The following is an 18,772-nucleotide window of genomic DNA, read 5'->3' as shown; positions in this document are numbered from 1 at the left end:
TTTAAGATTTAATGATGAGAACCAAGACTTTTAGGTACTTCTACTCTTTATATCAGATGTAGAGGGGTGAATTTATAAGAATAAATACGTAATGATGAACAATAAGGATCTACAAACTGAGACATTCCCATCTAATATCTGTTTGTTTCTTTGATAATAACATGATAAGTAATACAAAAGAAAAAAAGAACAGAGACCAAACATGACAAACAAACTAGAAAATCTGAGCTCAACCTCAGGACAAAATATTAAGCCTCAGTAAAAAAAATAATAAAATCACTGACAGAGGCTGAGATAACAGTCTGAACCAAAACAAATAAATCTCTCTACAGTGTCTGAGCTCATCCAGGTAGTCTGTAAAGCTGGACGCTGTTAATCTTGTGGGAAAACAGGAGTAAAGACAGCATCGATTGGGATCCATGCGTCCTCTGCCAGAATTGCATTTAAATGAGTGTGGGAGCGGGTCCCGGTCTGAAACAAGAAACGAAGCCAAGCCACATTTTTTCTCGTCCTCCATCTTTAAAATTACAAGGATTACACGGTCCAGTGCTGCAGGACTTCTGCGACCTCTGAGCGAGAATTAAGGCCGGAATGACTTTTTAATAGCAGCCTGTCATGCTTCTTCGATTCAAACATCACCACAACAGAACATGACGCACATGAAGTGAACCGCTGCTCTTCACACTCACAAAAACACGCTCTATGTTTAGCCCCGACCAACTCCCATGTCAGCCTCAATATGTGTTCTAAACATGCTCGGCGCACTTAATATCCTGTATCGCCTTTCATCCGTTGGCAGGTGCTCCTGCGCTCGGTGTCGTCACACCGAAACCGGGACGGAGCTGAGGGGGTTGGAGGTGGCCACTGAATACACTCGTTGATGGAACTAAAAAAAACAAAAAAAAAAACATGAAAAACAGCACAAGGTGTTGACCTGGCCTCCAAATTCCCTAGATCCCAAGCTGATCAAGTATCTGTGGGACGATTCACAGAGGCCCCTATTGTCACCAGACACCATGGGACACCCCTAGAAGACCTAGGTCCAACCTCTGATGAGTAGGAACTACATCCACCAGAGCCGTCCTGCATCTTTCCCTTGACTCTCCAAAGTCTTCAGAGCATCTGAGACCCTCTCCTTCTTTTAAAATCCGATCCCGTGTCCCTGCTCTGTGCTCCCTCCGAGGGTCATCCTGTGCCCAGCATGACAGAGCAGCTCCAGACAGATCCGATACTATGGAGGTGTGAATAGCTGGGATGGCCTGTCACCACAGGGGCCACCGGGGAAGAAGACGGATCACCTCCGAGCCCCAACATCCCGACGCCACCAGCATCCTCTCTGCTTTATCCCGAACACACGCACGCGTAAACACCGGCACAAAACATCTAAGTATTACTTATGAATGAATCTGTGATTAAACCCAGACTCGCGCCGCTTCTTCCTGAAGGGAACTGATTCACGTTCATTTAAAAAGCACCCGCACTATTTATGGGACAAACGCGCAAGTAATATTAAGCAGACGAGTGCAGCTGTGGGGCTTAGGGGAATTACAGGTTTGCGACGTGGATATGCGCAGTGCTCTGCAGGTCCCTGCTTGCAAACAGCTACCAGGAAGAACATTGTTGTAGCCAAAACACAAAAAAATTAACAGTTTTCGCTTAAAAAGACTGCTTCACAACGGTAATCCTGTTAGCAAAGACATTTTCAGTCTAAATCTGTGATTTTTTTCTGTCTATTATTTGTTTATGTTATTATATTGGTGTTGTTTTCAGTAATTTTATTTCACAGCGATATTTTCACTTTGCCTGTAGCTGCTAAGACATGACACACCTGCCTTTTACACCTGAAACTAGATTAAAATCATGATCTAAATATATTAGCCCAATATAGCTGTCATATTAAAGTTGCTAAAGCTTTTTAACAGGTTCAGTTTTAGGTTGGGATAGTTACCTTGCACTGGCCTCAAACTGTTGTGCTGTTTATCTCCTAAACAACCAGGAGAGGGCAGCATTTTTTAGTTTTTGGGTGGCCTTTGAATGAAGCCGCTCAGCTTCCTCTAGGTCCATATTGAGTATTTATTCAGCAAAGCGGTTCACCTACGCACGTACTGCACATACTATAATATCATCCATGACTGTGGCGTAGTGTGTGTCTAGTTTACTCTGAGTTAAATGGATCATTGCATTAGTGGCCTGAAGACACTTTTCTGGAGAAAACAAGACGATGCTCCAACAGATTAGCTACTGGAGACTTGTGATGGGTTGTTAAAAGTTATGTCATAAATTCAAGAGGCTGTTGAATTTACACCAGCACCAAGAAACAGAATAATGTTCCGAAACAGCGTTTGTTAAGGACGGACTTGTGTCCTCTAGTGTCAAAAACCATAATTCTTTAAAGTATCGTGGGCTCAAGGTTTTGTGCCCCGACTCAAGCCCGTCCGCAGATTAAAGCGTCAAAGAGTTTATCAGCTGGTCGACAGGCTGTCACTTCGTCTGCAGTGATTGCGCACGTGGAGTGATCTACGCTCATGTGAATCTCCAGCAAATGCCAGCACATAAATAATTACGTCCTGTCTGTCACTCCTTTGTCTGGTCAGCTTTATTCAGCTCCATCCTCGGCTGGCGCATTACAGTATGTTCCTGCACCTACATGAAAGGAAATAACTCTCCATGACAGCGCTGGTCTGTATTTGAAAGGGCAAACCGGAAGAGTTAATATTAGCTGGGAGGCTAGGAAGAGATCACACTGATGGCTGGGTGTAGTAGGTGAGCCCTGCAGCCTGTTCAGCGTGAGTAAATGAAAGAAAAGTTGCCGTAAAACCAGAGTCGGCAGGTACGTTTTAAAGGACGTCCTCTTAAAATAGCGGGGGAGCATGAGGGGACGGAAAGGCCGCGTAGGTATCGGCGCTCGGATTCATTCATGCGCGCATTCCCAGTCTGTCCATCCATCTGTGTAGTGACGGAGGATTGACAGTGGAGGATTACGGGGTCACAGCATCCATCAGCTGGTCCACATGCTGTCACTTTGCCGTCGGTGCACGTATGTAAGGTGCAATGAAGAAGGTGCGTTTGACATGTCAGTCAAGTCGTCACAGGTTCATGCGTCGGTGGAAAGTTTGAACCAAGTTGGTCACCAATAATCCGTGTTACAAAGACAATAATGAGGCCTAACGTCTGCGCCCGTCATCAGATGTGACAATAAAACAATGCATAAAGCATGTTAGCATTGTCTTGACCATTTAGCACCATTCCGCCTAAACCTGGTGTTACAAAAACCACTGCAAGCTGCACTGAGCTTTAGCTCAAACCACCCTCATCAGCTGTCGACGGTCTCTGGTAGCACGTCATAAATGAAGCAGAAATGTTATGATACCGCTCGTTATCTCCCGGCTGCAGCCACCGTTGCGTCAGCTCCATTTTGCCTGTAATCCAAACTGTCCGCGGACGACGAACCTCGCGGCTAAAATTAGGGAGGGGTCATCCAATCCCCTGCGCAGGAGAAGGCGAGAACCGAGGCAGGAACTCTACTGTGGTCAGCTGCATTCAACCTTCGCTCGTTCATCAAGCGTTTAAAGGTGGTTCCCACTGATCCTCTTAAATCACAGAGTGGAGTGAGGATTGTGTGAAATGAAGGCTTTAATGGGGAGGTCACCGGTCAGGGTCAACGCTGCCTCCAACTGCTAGCATGTTTCAGATAATTTGGGTGTACTTTAGAATTTTAGACATTTTAGAAACCACTTAATAATCTGTAATTGGGATCACTTACCACATACACAGTAATATTCCTTAACATTTAGTAAAGATTTAGTCTTAATACCATTAAACATCCCGATCCCGGGAACTCTCGGTAGATGCAACCTCAGTCCTTAAGCATATTTCAAATAATAACTAAATGTGAGCTTCACCTCTTTCCATCTGTTTGTCCCTGCGGTCCTGCCGCTTGCACCGTTGCCCAGCAACCCCCCCAGTAAGCTAAGGCCGATGAGTCACGCCTTGGGCTATTTACAAGTAAAATGTCCAGGGTTTAATCGAAGTGCGGCGTTGATGACATCACGTCTGCTTCATGATGCAAATAAGCAAATAAATGAGGTGGTCTGGTACCTGATAGGAAAACAAACAAGGTACGTGTAATTTGTGTGTAATTTTGCAAATGTTGGTGCAGCCAATCATGTCCCGAAGCCGTTCGTTAGCGCTCTATTAGCGGGGATCAGGATGTTATTATCTAGAGGGAGACGAGGCTTTGGATTCATTTCACATGTTAATCTAGAGCCTGGCTGTCTGTCATTTGTCATCTTCCATGTTCTGGTGTTTCACACCACCTCGTCACATCTCGTCTCTTTTTGCTCTGTTCTCCACAAACCTTTGGGGGAAAAGCAAACCAGAAACTTTCCCGTTGCAGTCCACATTCATGGAAAATGAGGAGTTTCTTTGTCTCATCCTCGTCTTGTTGCTATTCAGTGGCTGCTGCATCCAAGAAGCAAACCAGCATTTTTCCATGAGTCATGGTGTGTTTAGAAGAAGATCAAGAGCTGCACAATCAGCGCTACAGCTCTGCCTTGTTCTTGTGTCTTCAGTGTGCAAGAGGTTAAAAATATCCTCCTTTTTAGAGTTTGTGCCGATCGCTTTTTGTTTTTTGTTTTTCCACAGCAGATGCTATCTGGATTGAAAGACGAGCAGCTACAAGGAGCATGCAGAGTTTTCGCTGTAGAGGATGAACTGCGCAAATCCACAGTTCATCCTCTACAACTTGGACAACAGTTTGTTGTGGCTTTGGCCCCCGTCTCTGGATGTGAGTCATGTTGGCAGGCGGGTGTAATGTACCCCGCGTCACCCTCACCGACGCTATTTGCTGTCGAGCGCTGGGCCTCGTCCCGCACTGACACTGCAGCGCGCCTGCCAAACACAATCCCACTCTGCACAAGTTTGGGACAAACGTTTCCTGCGTTGTTCAGGCTGCAGTCGGTAAATCAACTTTCCCCGAAGTGCGACGCTGACATTTCTCACCACCGTTAACGCTCGCGTCCTTTCCCCTCTATCCCCGCTCGCTCTCCGCATGCCTCGCTTCTTTTAAATAAGAAGTAGCAGGGGGAAATGTTTGTGGCTCGTCAGAAAATAGCCCGATAATTGACCCCATCGTTTACCCAACCTAAAAGCCACAGAGCCGAGCTAAGTCCTCTCATCCCGGCCTCATCCGTCTCCTTAGCAACTCCGAACACAGAGGAGCAACAATGGAGGCTGGAGCTCAAAGAGGTTGCGCTCGCAGCGGGGGCTCATCTGTGTTTTTGTCCCTCCGGTGCATATTTAGCGCCAGGCCGCCACCTGTGTCGCTTTATCCAATCACGTTACATATGCCGGGAATCTCACAACCAAAGCCGAGCGCCCGGTGGGAATATGACGCAGAAATAGCAGCGAGATGTGAGCAGGTTCACGCTGAGGTTGGCATGAGACAGAGCTCTGTATAGATCGCGCTGATGGAATGTACCTCTAAAAAGCGAGTCGAGCTAAACGCTCACGGAGTGCGAGCTTTGCTCGGGTGCTAATTTTGCTCCCGATGTTGGATCTGACGTTGCATAACAATGCGCTGGAAAAGTGACAAAAACATATGTGTGTTAAATATAAGTTGTCAGGAACTGACATTGCATTTTACTCAAAGAACAAAAGTAGCGCTAATTTGTGTGATGTTCGGGTCGGCTTACGCCGAGATTGCGCACGTGGTCCTGGCAGTTTCTGCTGCATCATGGTAAGCACCGTCCCCATCGAGCAGCTTACAGAGGAATGTGACTACAGCGCTCGGTGTGTATTTATACACAAACTACATAAAGTAAAGGTGATGACGCACCGGAAAATGCCAACAACGTTATGCTAAACGTTAATAGCATGAGCGGGGTCTGTTTAAGTGACCGGCGGGTGCATATATCACCGCGTCCTAGCTTCATAGCGTCATAGTTTCACTTCATCACAGCGTCGGCTGCCATAGAAGTGATGAAGGCTTTCTCACTGACTTACTTGTCGCACTTTTTTTTTCATTTGTTTCTTATTCTGTCATGTTCTTTTCAAACTGAATGCTCTCATGAGAGGAAGGACTTTTTTTTTTTCGTGTGTTTCTGTTTTCCTAGTCGTAGGATGCGGAGACTAATCCGTAAACGTGTTCAATATTTGATCTGAGGAGAGCAGATATGACTCACACCTCACAAAAAAAATAAGAAAGGGAGAGAAGGAACACTTGATGTGAGGTGGCTGGGTGAACAAGTAATCAGATTGTACACAGTCGGTAAAGGACAAGTGTAAACTTCAAAGTGCGTTGGAAGATAAAAGTGTTTTTTTTCTGGTTTTCTCTTGTTGGATTTCCCCACATTGCATTTTCCCACAAAAAAAAAAAAAAAAAAAGAGGGTCGGAGCCTCCAGCTATGATCCCCTGCTGATCGTTTGTAACGCGGGCCAGGCAGCCATCCATCACTAATGCCTCACGGTGTACCGATGCAGCACGAGCATTACTCACTTTTACACTTCCACAGAGATGAGCAGCGACCGTGTCTGCTGCTGCAAATCACGCTGTAACCACTCAGCCCAGTGCGAGATCGAAGCTATGCGAGTGAATTATTGATGCGCTCCGAGTCAAAATGTTTTCGTAGGCTCTGCCGAAGGAGGCGTGGAGATAATTGAACTCCAAAGTGCGTTTTATGCGATCAGCTAGCCCCGAAGTTAACACTGGATGCTTTGTTTAACGGCGGCCTTGAAATATTCGAGAGCGACTGAATAATTGACGCATGTCCTTTCTCCTCTTTTTATAGTCATCAGTCCCCGAGCTTCTCTTTATATCTTCACTCATGGGACTGGCTTCTGCGAAAGCGCACTCCTGCTGATCTTTCACTGCCCACCCCGCTGTCCAAACTGATCTCCGCTGACTTATTTTGACTCGGCTTGACAGCAGAAGGCTGCGGGTCGTGCTCCGAGAGATACAGAGAGGCTAATGTTGGACAACACTGGGGTTTCTCTCTCGGTATATATAGGGCTCTTTTCCCAGAGCTCCGAGCGGCTGGTATTCTGTGAGAGAAACAGGATCCTCACCAATGAAACAACTCACTATTCCTGCGGCCGTGTGTCCCTCAGTCAGTGTGCAGCGCTTGGACCGACTGACCCCACTTCATCCGCCGAGTCCTTACGTTTGATAAAACAATCCGCTAGAGGCTTATTATTTGTGTTGCCTCTGACATTTGTTACATCATTTTCAACCTTGAAACTATATCAGGCTTGAATTCAGCAGCCTGCTCCCTCGCAAGGGACGTAGCCTGAATGTGCTCTTTCAAGAATTACGCTAATGCTTTTTATTGTTTATCAGTTTATCATCTCCTTTCCAAACCTAAACTACTACAGTTAGTTTTAATGTTTAGTTTGGTTTGATTCAGGCACAATCCCGAGTGAAAATTTCAAGCTTTCTTGACCTGCCCGCCTTAATAGACACTGACGTCTGCCTCACAGTCCGTCCAACCTTTTATTTCCAGACTAAAATATGAGTTTGCGTCAATAACTCAACTCAGTCAACTCAGGGGAAAGCAGCTTGGGGATTCTGATTACCTTGGACATTAGAGCCTGAGCCAAAGACTCATTTATTGATTCCCATCTTGGCATCCCTTCAGCGAAGAAAGTGTCCCAGAGCCACGAAAGCGACACATGTCGAGACCGAATAACAGCATTAACCCATGAACTTCTCCCCAAACGTGTCCTCATAATGTATTTTGCGAGCATGAGCGTGAAACTTTTCATAGTGCGTAATGCACTACTACCACTCTCTTCCCATTGATGAATCAAACACCTTCAATAAAGCCTCTGAGCCAGGCTTTCTAATCCTGCCTACAGCTGGTGAAGCCCAGGCTGCCAGAAGGTTTGCGTTAATGCAGGTCTCGTTTAAGGAACCCTGCCCCACTATCCTCAAACTATCAATCACGCTGAAAGCCAGCGAGGTTGTAGCTAGGTGCTATGCTGCGGAAAATGCAGAATATTTAACCATCTGCATTTGATCCACTGCAGTGGTTTAAGGCTTCCGACCACAGACTGCAAATAAAGATTTGAACAGCTCCTCAAAAGTGAAGCCAAAGCAAGTAGAGCTCCCCCTGGTGTCTGGCTGCAATATGAGCTCCATCTTGTCCATGTTAGCGGATGGAGAATGTGGAAATAAAACACTAAATTACACGTCAAATTAATTTTCTTTAAGGATGGTTTCTGTCATTTTAGGTAGTTATTATGCTGATTCTTGTTCAGGTGTCAATTTTTCTGTTAAGTTCTGTTTTAGTCATTTGATGCTATAGAAACAGCTACCAATTGCCATGTCAACTGATCCATAAAGCAACCTTGTTGGATCGTGAGAGTTGGCAAAAATAAATAAATAAGCACACTGTATGAGCCAACATATCCTGGTAACTGGTGGAGACAGAGTAGAGCGCAGTATTAATTAAACGAAAATACAAGTGAGTCTAGAGGAAGTTTGTGTGGGGTCATCTATAACACGAATCCTTGTGATTCCACTCTCAGACCGTACTTGCAAGATGGGGCCACTCATATCCCCAAAAAGAAGCGTCAGTTTGGGAGTGAGTATGGACGTGTCTTCCATATTTATATACAGTCTGTGCTTCATTCATGTAAGTGGAATTTTCTTTAAATATAAGTCATAATTAAACTTCTCTGGATCTGGTATTCAAAAGAAGGACAGTTTATTCCAAAAATTAGACACACAAGGAGTTTTTGGTGCGTCAGTTTTTTAACCCATCATGTATATGTAGGTATAAGCAGCCACACAAACCTTCAACTCCAGCTCACCCGACAAACGCCATTCACACAAAACTCACTGAACAATCTGCCGACAGATTACCAGCACCAGAAGGCGGTGGCACTCTGCCTTGTTATCGTACGTACTTAAACAGATCAACCTGTCTTTCGGGTCACATGTTAAACCCCAAGCCTTTTAAAGCTGCATCTGGAGGCAGCGCGGGGCGGGGCGTCCTTCTGTCAGTCCAAACATTTACTCACAGGAGGAAGGTTAGCAGGAGTCGGGAAGGAATGTTTCAGCACCTGTTGATTGTTTTTTTTATGTTTGTTGTAGTCTGTTAAATTTTCCTAGAGTCCAGTGTGAAAAGCCCAAATCTATCAAACCCTCATCTGTGGAGCTCTAAATGTCACCATTAATCTTTCTTCACTCACAACCTGAAACCGTAATGTTTGGCGATGATCTTTGAATCCGATGCTAATCCATTTAAGTCGCAACACATCATCAACCTACAGTTGCCAGCGAAAGGACATCCACTCATATCGAGTGATAATTGCTTTTGGATTTTTTAAATAGACAATAATCATGTCTGTGTATGAATTCATAATTAAACCCGGCTGTGGTGAAAAGTCTTTATCAGCCTGGCATTTGACTGTCTCTCCCTCTCTCTCTCCCTCTCTCACGCTGCCTCTTGTGCTTCCAAACTGAGACCCGAGTGCAGGCCTGGTAACCTGACCTCCCTCCCACCCGTCCCCCATGCCCACAGATACTGTATGACACTGCTCCGGGGTTCTCATGGACACGCTGCCCTTTGGAAATTCCCCGGCTGCAAACCAATACGGCCCCGGCGTGTAGCAGCAGCGTCCACTCGAGCGGTATCGCCGCACAGGAGCGCGTGAATTATCACCAGCAGCTTTGATGTGGTGGCAAATTGACCACGGGGTGCGCTGCCACAGCCAGGGCCGTATCGCGTTCGCCCTCATCAGCAAATTGAGGCTGCAGAACAAAAGTGTGACTTCAAGTGTGTCTCAGCAGAAACACACGGAGCCCAGTGCAAGTGAAAGACGGATCGGTTTATGTCATTCCAATCAGAGGCGAATTGTTTCGCTCGTTTGTCTCTCTGCCATGTCGACTCAAACCAATTAGGGCAAAATCAATCCAATTAGATTAATTTAAGATCAGTAGGATTTCGCAGTGATCCCCAGACCCCCTGATATCCTCTGGCATGTAATCTCTATATCTGTCCAATTAGCAGCAACCTTGAAGAAAAGCTGCTACAATGCAGATTACATCCCACTCTGTGCCAGAAATCCTCTGAAGTTCATTTCATTGCACCTGCACTTCAGACCTCATAGTTGGCTTTGGAAAATAAAAATGTCACACTCAGGACATTGGAAATATTCCAAATACATTGCATTATCATCTTTTGTCATGTGACCCTCCCCTGCACAGTCACACAGTCAAGCACCCTTTGACATTTGCATATTTGCCTCCAAAGGAAAGAGATGTCTGGGATTTGTGCAAACACAATTACATGTCCTGACTCACAAATTCAGCCTCTCGGAGACGAGCCCCAGCCTTACCTCTTGCAGCCAAGCTGTAGCTCACTGTGCTGCCGTGCTGCCTCTGCAGTGCCACTGGCTGCGCCTTCAGCCTGCCGGCTCCGATGGGAGTGTTATCCTCAGCGTGAATGTTTGCCCGGCGCTCCTTCGTGACAGTTAAGTGCCCGTCCTGTCTGCTCTGTCGCGTCCTCAGCTGGCCTCTCGCACCATCTAGGTGTTCTGAGGAGTGGAAGAGGAGGAAGAGGAGGCAGTGGAGCGTCTCCTGATAGACAGAGGGAGCTGCTGCCGCTGTTGCTGCTGCTGCTGCTGCTGTGTGTGATGGTGTCTGATGCACTGAAGACAGACTGTGTGAAGGAGAGAGAGCAGAGGGGGAGAGACAGGACCTGCCATGCAGATAGCCGCCCTGTTGCAGTTAAATTTAAACCACCCTCCCTTCTGACACCTTGAGCTACGGCCGCCCTCCCTCCCCAGCACGCACTCGGACGCAAGAGATTGTGCCATATGGCTCATGACAGAAGACTGAGCCCTCGGGAGTCTGTGTGTATCCCAGAGGGGAGGAAGAGGGAAGTGGGGTGGCAGGGGCAAAACTTAGGTCGAATTTTAGATGCTAGAAAAATGGTGCTAAAACATGGAATCAGAAATATTAAAATGTAGCAACCAGGCAGCTCGCCTGCACCAACCTCCCGTCATTCAGCTTCTTTTTCTCATTCGAACCAAGTTTGACACTGTTATCCACAGCTCCCTCCGGAGCTGCAAAAGTGTTTATACGACCCACATTATGCAGCTCTCCAAGACCTGTAGACAGGCTCCGGTTGAGCTCCCCTTTCACAAAACCACCTTTAAGTGACTTTTTGTTCACCTTGGAGATGGGTGGGGTTGCACCAAAAATAGGTACCTGACACTTTAAGTCCCCACCCCTGCGCTGCTTTTGAAAAACTGGGTTACTTTCTCATGCAGTCTGAGGCAGGAGGGTCAAACACGGTTGAGTCACAGGCAAGACGTCAGAGCTGTAATAGAATTACAGGCATTGTTCGGCTTCAGATGGCATGCAGGGCTAAAATAAACTAAAATTAATTTGTTTTCCATTCAAAGTCTGCTTTTTATAAGACCAGAAAACATCCGATCCAAAGTAACCAAATAAGGTTTGACCTGTGGATATGTGTGACTGTGTCTTTCTTCATGTGTGGGTGTGTGCATGACCTAAATTGCGTCAAGTCTCTTGCAGAGTCCTCCAGCTGTCAGTGGCTCCTCTCCTTGACACGCTGCCGTAAATCTCCACGCCAAATCTCTTTTCTTTCACCTCTATTTACCCAGGTGTCTGTGTATTTGTGTGTGTGTGGCCCATTCATCTGTAGCACTTCACATTTAAGGCTTGTGGATAAAATTGTAAAGGAGAGGGGAAATGATTCAGGGACGTGAGATGATTCTTAAAAACATGATTTTTTTCCTATCGTGGAGCAAAGTCAGGAAGGTGACTCAGCTGTTTTGACTGCAGCTTTACAAAACAGGGCGCACACCTAACCTGAGATTTTGCTTCATTGTTAAAAAAACATATTGCATAGGGTTGTCATAAGCTCAGATGTGGCTGACTCAGCTTGTTTGAAAGAGCAATTCAGAGACTGAATTATATCAAAAAATTAAAGCCTATAAAGATGTGTGTGCAAAGTCTCTGAAAGTTTTGTAGCTCTGTGTGATTGCTGCAAGCTCTGCATATGCAACTCTATACACTAACCTCAGATAGTAATACCAGGGGCTCTGAAGTATGCAGGGTGTTTAGTCTGACACCTTCACTTTTGGCATTTAGCCTCAAGTGATTTTGTTTTGCCCTGACTTCGAACAAAGAACACTATATGGAACTTAAAAAGTGCTGTCTTAATCACAAATTGTACATATTTTAAAGTTTTGTTGAGGCTACAGTCTTTCCACTCATAGAACCTTTGATTACAATACATAACCAATGTTCTGTTTTGTTAAGGCTACAGTCTTTCCACTCATAGAACCTTTGGTTACAATACATAACCAATGTTCTGTTTTGTTAAGGCTACAGTCTTTCCACTCATAGAACCTTTGGTTACAATACATAACCAATGTTCTGTTTTGTTAAGGCTACAGTCTTTCCACTCATAGAACCTTTGGTTGCAATACATAACCAATGTTCTGTTTCGTATTGGCCTACATGTGCTATTGCATTTATCTCAGGTGTGCCAATGTACAAAAGGATAAACCTAACACAGAACGTCATCGGGCAAAAATCTACAGCAACACGAAGTTGGACTAATCTCAATTTCATTACAATTCTTGGGAGTTACTGACACAGTTTTGTTTTTTGTTTTGTTTTTTTCAAGCAGAGCTGGCTCCGTCCATTCACTAGCAATATCTTTATGTGCCCACCAGGCTTCGGGTGTGGGAAATATGCAAGAGGGTTACCTAGGCAACCAAAGTCTTTAACATCCACTAGCGATCAACTGTTAGCTGTAAAACAACAGGCGACAAAAGAAAATTTTGATTGTTAGCCTTGGTTAATGTCCATTAATGTTAATGTGTGTACACAGTGGAAAGAAAAGAATATAAAAAAATAAGACTAAGACTAAACAAATGACTGGACATATTACTTAGAAAACATACCTTATTGTCAAGCCCAGACATATTACAGATTAAATCCTGGCTGGTCTGAGGCATGCAGTAACTTTAGACTGGTCACTAATCACAAACATCACAAAATTAACCTCACTGACAGCTCAGAGGGCGGCACGACAGAAAGTGCAGGCCTCAAAGTTTCCAACTAGCCATCTCTCATCACTCACAAATGGTCGCGAGTGCGTGTCTGCGATCTGGACATGTAACCACGCACGTGAACGTGCACATGCTCAGGAGAGTCATGTTACATTACCCTTCATTCACTACCTTATTCAGTCATCAAGTTTGTTTACTCTGACGATGCTTTAACTGAAAAGAAATATCTGGATAAGATTAGAAAAAGAAAACATCAGGACAAATATATGACGGTGGTTTTCATGCGCAAGATACGATGTGGTGCATCATTCTTTTGTTTGCCACCATAATGGCACTAACCCATTTTCCATTAGTCTCTTGCTAAGTCAAAGCACCTGTCTTTGTCCAATCCACACTCATGCACAGCCACCGTGAGAGCTGTTTTATCAGTCCCTTTACGAGCTGTCTGCTTTTCTTGTTCACTACACCGCGCGTTGGAGCAGAAATGTAAATGGCCTTTTTGGGACACTTCCCACCACTCTGGAGGGCCTTTACAGAACAAAACGGCTAGCGCGGACTCGTGATGTGCATCCACAAATAGTGTGTAATGTTCCGAATGACATCTTATAGACTTCGGATGTAAATAGAATCTGTTGTACTGTGATGAATCACGTCCTAGAATTGAATAGTGGCTATTTTTACATAAACTGAACCCCCCTAACTAAATGATGGACTCTTTGTCCTTTCAGCCAACAATAGGTCTATGCAGCATAATTACAGCCTTCATTTTAGCAGAAATAAATAGAAAAATAAGCAGTAATCTTTTAGAGCTCCACCCATGTTAAATACTTCATATGTACACCATTAACATGACCTGAATGTTTTCTAAATTAGCACACTCCCTCAAGTGCAGGATGAGTCATCAACATTTTCAAATCGTTTTCAAGAAAACACAAGTATCAAGCTAATACTCAAAACTATTTCCGTGTCAATGATGGGGCAGATACTGGTGACGTGTAGTGCGGTCGTACCATCATATAAAAACACTTTAAAACTTGACAACGTTGCAATGTTTTTTTTTGTTTTGTTTTGTTTTTTTTTTTCAAAAAAATTTTGCTGTCTGTCGTTAAAAAACAAGTGCTGTTAAAACTATCCAAGAACTGCACAGGCTCACCCCAACACACTGCCAGCGAAGAAGTGGATACACCGTAACTAGAGATACTTACACCCGAGAGGAATTATCGGTATGAGGAAGATGAGAAACTTCATTTTTCATTTGATTTTTTTATCGAGGAATGATTTGTTAGCTGACATGTATGTTTTCCACTGGGCTTTGCCAAGCCAGTGTCAAAAAGCACCGATTTATCGACACACACACACACACACACACACATACAGATACACACTCCCTGACCCTCTTCCTCCGTCTTCTCTCCCTCGGCATTATGGGAGCGGGCGGTTTAAAAACAGAGGTATTTACGACTCAGCACTCTCCTCTAGAGTTCCTGGAGCTCCACTAAACATGCTGGACTGGCTGTGCGACACCACCGGCTCAGTTTAAAGATAGACACTGGGTTGGTTCTGCTTATTTAGTGTCGGGGTCCATCTGTTTGTCTGCACACCTGCCTAAAGCCCGAAGCACTGATGAATGTGTATCTGAACCACTTCTCATCTATATTTGGCAGTATTCCAATTAACTGATGTCAAAATAGAGCCTGGTAAGGTACAGACACATTAAGAATATGTTAAAAAAAAACAAACAAATGCATTAGCACATAGGTCTTCAACAGGGACCCCTAAGGGGTCTGCGCAGGTACTGCAGGGTGGTCACAAAATGTTTGGTTGATTAGACATTTTTTATTATTATTATTATTATTATTATTATTGAATTTCCTCCCACAAATTTAAATTTATTTAAAGACATGAATAATATGACAAGGGATAGCTTCATACTGAAGGCAAAACGGATGATAAAATGTTGAAGACCCTGTACTAGCATATATTAAAACATATCAAGTATAGGTGTCCAACATGTAAAATTAAGTTAAGTATAAATGATAATAAATTTTCAAAACATACTCAAAAATGTTATAATATTTCATGCCATTTGTTTTTTTTTTTTTTACCCCAATTTGGCACAATAATAGTCCAATTGCATTCATCCAGACGTTCTCCTCGTCTTAAATCATCCAAACCAACACTTCCACTGAAAGAATCTGTCGCCATCTAGTGGCCAAACGGAGGAATCGGGATTTAGCCAGCTCTGAGCCACCACAGCTGAAAACAATGGTGCAGTGATTGAAACCCAGCAAGGAAGGAACAAGCAGAACTCTGTAGAGCTCAACAGGACCTTTTTTTTTCTTTTTGCGTTTAAGCTAATTTTTTGGAAGAGGGAACCAGGCATGGCGGACAGGTATTTTGAAATCCAGAGACGCAGCAATCCCATGGGGAATTCTATCCCGTCGGGCCGGCAGCTCCCCAGGACACCTCCTTTGAAGGAGCAGGATTTTTGTGAGAAGGATGCAAAGGGGAATTTTGAGGTATGTCAGCATATATACTTTTATTATTTAATTAAACAGTATTTTACTGATATGACACATGATCACATCTGTTATTGACAGAGAGATGGTGGCGACAGTGACCAAAGCGGCGCACATTATCCCAGCCATCTCGAGACAGGTCATCCACTCATTGCTGCCTGCTTCTTTTCTTGCGTCCCTGAGCTGATCTTGTTCCCTGCGTCGACTGCGTGCTTTGTCTCCTCAGAAAACATTTCAGAACCAGTGGATCCCAATTCAGTGCTGAAAGGCATGAAGGGATATCAGCTGACTGAAGCAGACTTGGAATTTATTAAAAAGATGAAAGAAGAGCAACTTGTTAAAAAGCTGCAGGTATTCTGAACATTTCATAGTTGCTCCTCGGTTGTTGTGTAGCTTATCGTGTGCGTTGATGGTTCTCAGGGAGACCTTGAAGAGATGCAGAAGCTGTTAAAGAAGGAAACGATGGCCTTCGAGCTGGCGTGCGCTTCCAGGGAGAAATCGCAGGCCGAGCTGAACAAGGTGAGCCGTCATCCTCTTAGAGCACAGCTCGCGCACATCTGACCTTTTATCATCATCATAACTTACCTGGATGTTCAAACTTTAGTCTGCTGCAGGCATTTTTACTGGTGTTTTATATTACCCCTAAAATAGTGCCATTTTTCCAAAGTATGGTTGGTATAAACGCTGAAGTGATGGATCCTTTCAGATCGCTCCTTTGACATTTACAGTCTGCTAGATAACATTCTGTGGAAATTACCCACAAAAACATGGAAGGCGGTGACATGCAACAAGGCAGACTGAATACACAAGTTTTCTTTTTTTTTTTTTTTGTCCTATTTTAAACATGAACTCAGCTTGAAAGTTGTTTGCATCAGAAATGTCCCTGGAAAGAAATTCAAAAACATCCTGCTAAATGTTCTTTTCCCCTCAGTTTCCGTCCTGTGAAGAGCTGACTGAGTGGTTAAAGGTGGTCCTCGGGATAACATTGCCGCAGACTGACTTCACAGACCTGGACGCCAAGTCTCTCCTCGCCATGGTGACCATGGAAAACGTCCAGAGGGCCGTGAACGAGAAGAAGACTGAGCTCGCTGAGATGAACAAGACGATCAAAAAGAAGTAATAATCTCTCAAAGGTGTCACGTTTGAAAGGGTTCTTGAAATGATCCCGTGTGGACTCATCTTCCTCTAATGACAGGAGGAAGAAAGAGGCTAAAGAACGAGGGGAGCTTGAAAAGCAAATCACCAACGAACAGGTACGATGCCACCAAATTAGTTTTACTGTGTTCTCAAGGTGTTTCTGAGCGTTTCTGTCCATTCGCAGCTGAAGATTCAAGGGTTGATGAGGGAGTTATCACAACTTAAATCTGAACTTGAACAAGAGGTGAGAATTGATTTGACCTCATGTTACACTCAAAAAAAACAATCATCCATTCCATTCAGTAACTGATCTCTTTATGTCATACGGTTTCCCAGGAAGCTTATAAATTCACAGAAATGCAGACCAACACTCCCGAAGCTCCACAAATCAAAGAGGAACCAAAAGACACGAAAAGCCAAGTGAAACTTGGAGGAAAGGACAGAAAAAAGGTTGTGAAAATTGCTGAAAAGTCCCAAAACGCGCCAAACAAAGTTAAATCCCCAAAGAGCAAACGCGCGAAGAATAAAACGGAAAGTCAGGCAAATAAAAACAAAAGTGAAACTACGAAGACGCCGAAGGAAGAGGAGCCGAAACGGAAATCTGCAGAAGAGAAGCCTACTGTTAAACCAGCCATAGGGAAGCAGAAGAGAGCAGAGGAATTGAATTTCCAAGCCCAGAAAAGGAGCAGAAAGACAGCTGAAAATGCTCAGAGTACGACTTCACAACCAAAAAGTCAAGTGGAGACCGGAGAGGAGACGACAAACCTCGGCTTGAGAAGATCCAAGAGGATAGCTAGCAAGAGGTGAGGGATGTGACTCTGGTCATGTGACTATTAATGCATCCTTAAAATGTTTTATTAGGGCATTTTAATTGTTCAAGCTAACATCAGACTTTTTTTTGTTTGTTTTTATAATTATATTTGTACCCACTGTATATTTCCTTTTATTTATACTATAAAAAATAAATGGACCTTTTCACAAACCTACACGCTCATCTGAGGTTTCAATGGTGGACCAAACCTGCACAGCGAAGCAAAATGGACCAAACATAACAAACTGCTGCTGTCGTGATAGAAAACCGTGTTGAGTTCGAATAGTTTTAAATTTAAATCCCAGCCTGTAAACGGTGGTCAAAGGTCAGTCGGCTACAGAGGAGGAACATTAGAGCTGGCTTGAGGTTTCATGTCGACTCGGGGACGTGAGGAGTGAACACTTCAGCGCCGTGGCCCGGAGCCCAAACCCTTCCTGACAAACTCTGTTAAACGTGATGTTTAATTTAGTATTAAAAATCCCTTAAGGCTATTTTTTTTTACTAACCGATGCCTGATTTATGGTCGGAGCCAGGACTTTGTAATCACAATCTAATCACAGATCAGTCATTTAGCTAATCCTTTGATTATGCGAGTTTACGAGACGTTTCCAAAGCCAACACTCGATTCCCGCAGGAGCCAAGGAACATTTGATCACACCTCATCTCTCTTTGGTTCTCGCCGTCGTATTTTCCCTCTAGTAATTCTTTTGGTGGAGCGTCATTAATCTTGCATTAGCTCCCAATCAATTGGTCCGAGCGGGGAGGAAGAAAAACATCCTTCACTGGCTGTCTGTGAATCCTGAGCTAGGGAATAATAATAATAAAAAGAAACAGTTGGAATGTTTCAAAGCACGTTCTGGAGTTACAAATTAAATTTTGAGCTGACGGTCAGCTCTCCGTCATTTGCCAGGATTCGCTCCCCAAACAACAATTGGAGCTAAATTATACGGTTCCACCTTGGGTCTTGATCCTTGACATTTCCTGCGTTCTGGGAGGCCCATTGCAGTCTTTTTCTGCTTGCAGCTCAAACTCAACTTCTTGAGGACCCTATTTTGGATTTTCATCCGACGGTCAAGCGCGGCGACCCAGCCAAGAGCGGAGTAACACAAACCATCCATATATCCTCACATCCTGCTATTACGTATAATAGTCTAATCTCAATCAAATCAGCTTTTTCTTCTACGGTTGTTTGAGTTTTCTTGTTTAGTTTTTTTGCATCATTTCTGTTTTCGTCTCTGCGGCTCCTCCGACT

General features: G+C 44.3%; 2 protein-coding genes across 2 annotated transcripts in view; one reads left to right on the top strand and one right to left on the bottom strand.

Moving 5' to 3' along the window:
• The window catches only part of filip1l (filamin A interacting protein 1-like), a 56,720-nt gene extending 46,058 nt beyond the window's left edge, over nucleotides 1-10,662 (bottom strand). The window contains exon 1 of the mRNA XM_047576364.1: nucleotides 10,342-10,662. The gene's annotated coding sequence lies outside the window, so the exon portion shown is untranslated. The remainder of the gene's footprint in view (nucleotides 1-10,341) is intronic.
• A 4,661-nt stretch (nucleotides 10,663-15,323) lies between these two features.
• On the top strand, nucleotides 15,324-17,695 carry LOC125000956 (stress response protein NST1-like). Its single transcript, XM_047576754.1, has 8 exons — nucleotides 15,324-15,572; nucleotides 15,654-15,711; nucleotides 15,799-15,923; nucleotides 15,993-16,091; nucleotides 16,504-16,688; nucleotides 16,768-16,825; nucleotides 16,894-16,953; nucleotides 17,046-17,695. Exons 1-8 carry the CDS (start codon nucleotides 15,435-15,437, stop codon nucleotides 17,514-17,516), a joined length of 1,194 nt encoding a protein of 397 aa, XP_047432710.1. The 5' UTR covers nucleotides 15,324-15,434; the 3' UTR covers nucleotides 17,517-17,695.
• The last annotated feature ends 1,077 nt before the right edge of the window (nucleotides 17,696-18,772 follow it).

This window comes from Mugil cephalus, chromosome 23 (assembly GCF_022458985.1).
Source record: "Mugil cephalus isolate CIBA_MC_2020 chromosome 23, CIBA_Mcephalus_1.1, whole genome shotgun sequence".
Taxonomy (NCBI): domain Eukaryota; kingdom Metazoa; phylum Chordata; class Actinopteri; order Mugiliformes; family Mugilidae; genus Mugil; species Mugil cephalus.
Note: the sequence above shows the minus strand (reverse complement) of the source record. Positions and strands in the feature narration are given on the sequence as shown.

Excerpts from the sequence above, each read along its gene's own strand:
- LOC125000956 (XM_047576754.1), top strand. The coding sequence starts at position 15,435 with ATGGCGGACAGGTATTTTGAAATCCAGAGACGCAGCAATCCCATGGGG. Across the intron at positions 15,573-15,653 it reads ATGCAAAGGGGAATTTTGAG|AGAGATGGTGGCGACAGTGA; the intron begins GTATGTCAGCAT and ends TGTTATTGACAG. Across the intron at positions 16,092-16,503 it reads CGCAGGCCGAGCTGAACAAG|TTTCCGTCCTGTGAAGAGCT; the intron begins GTGAGCCGTCAT and ends TTTTCCCCTCAG.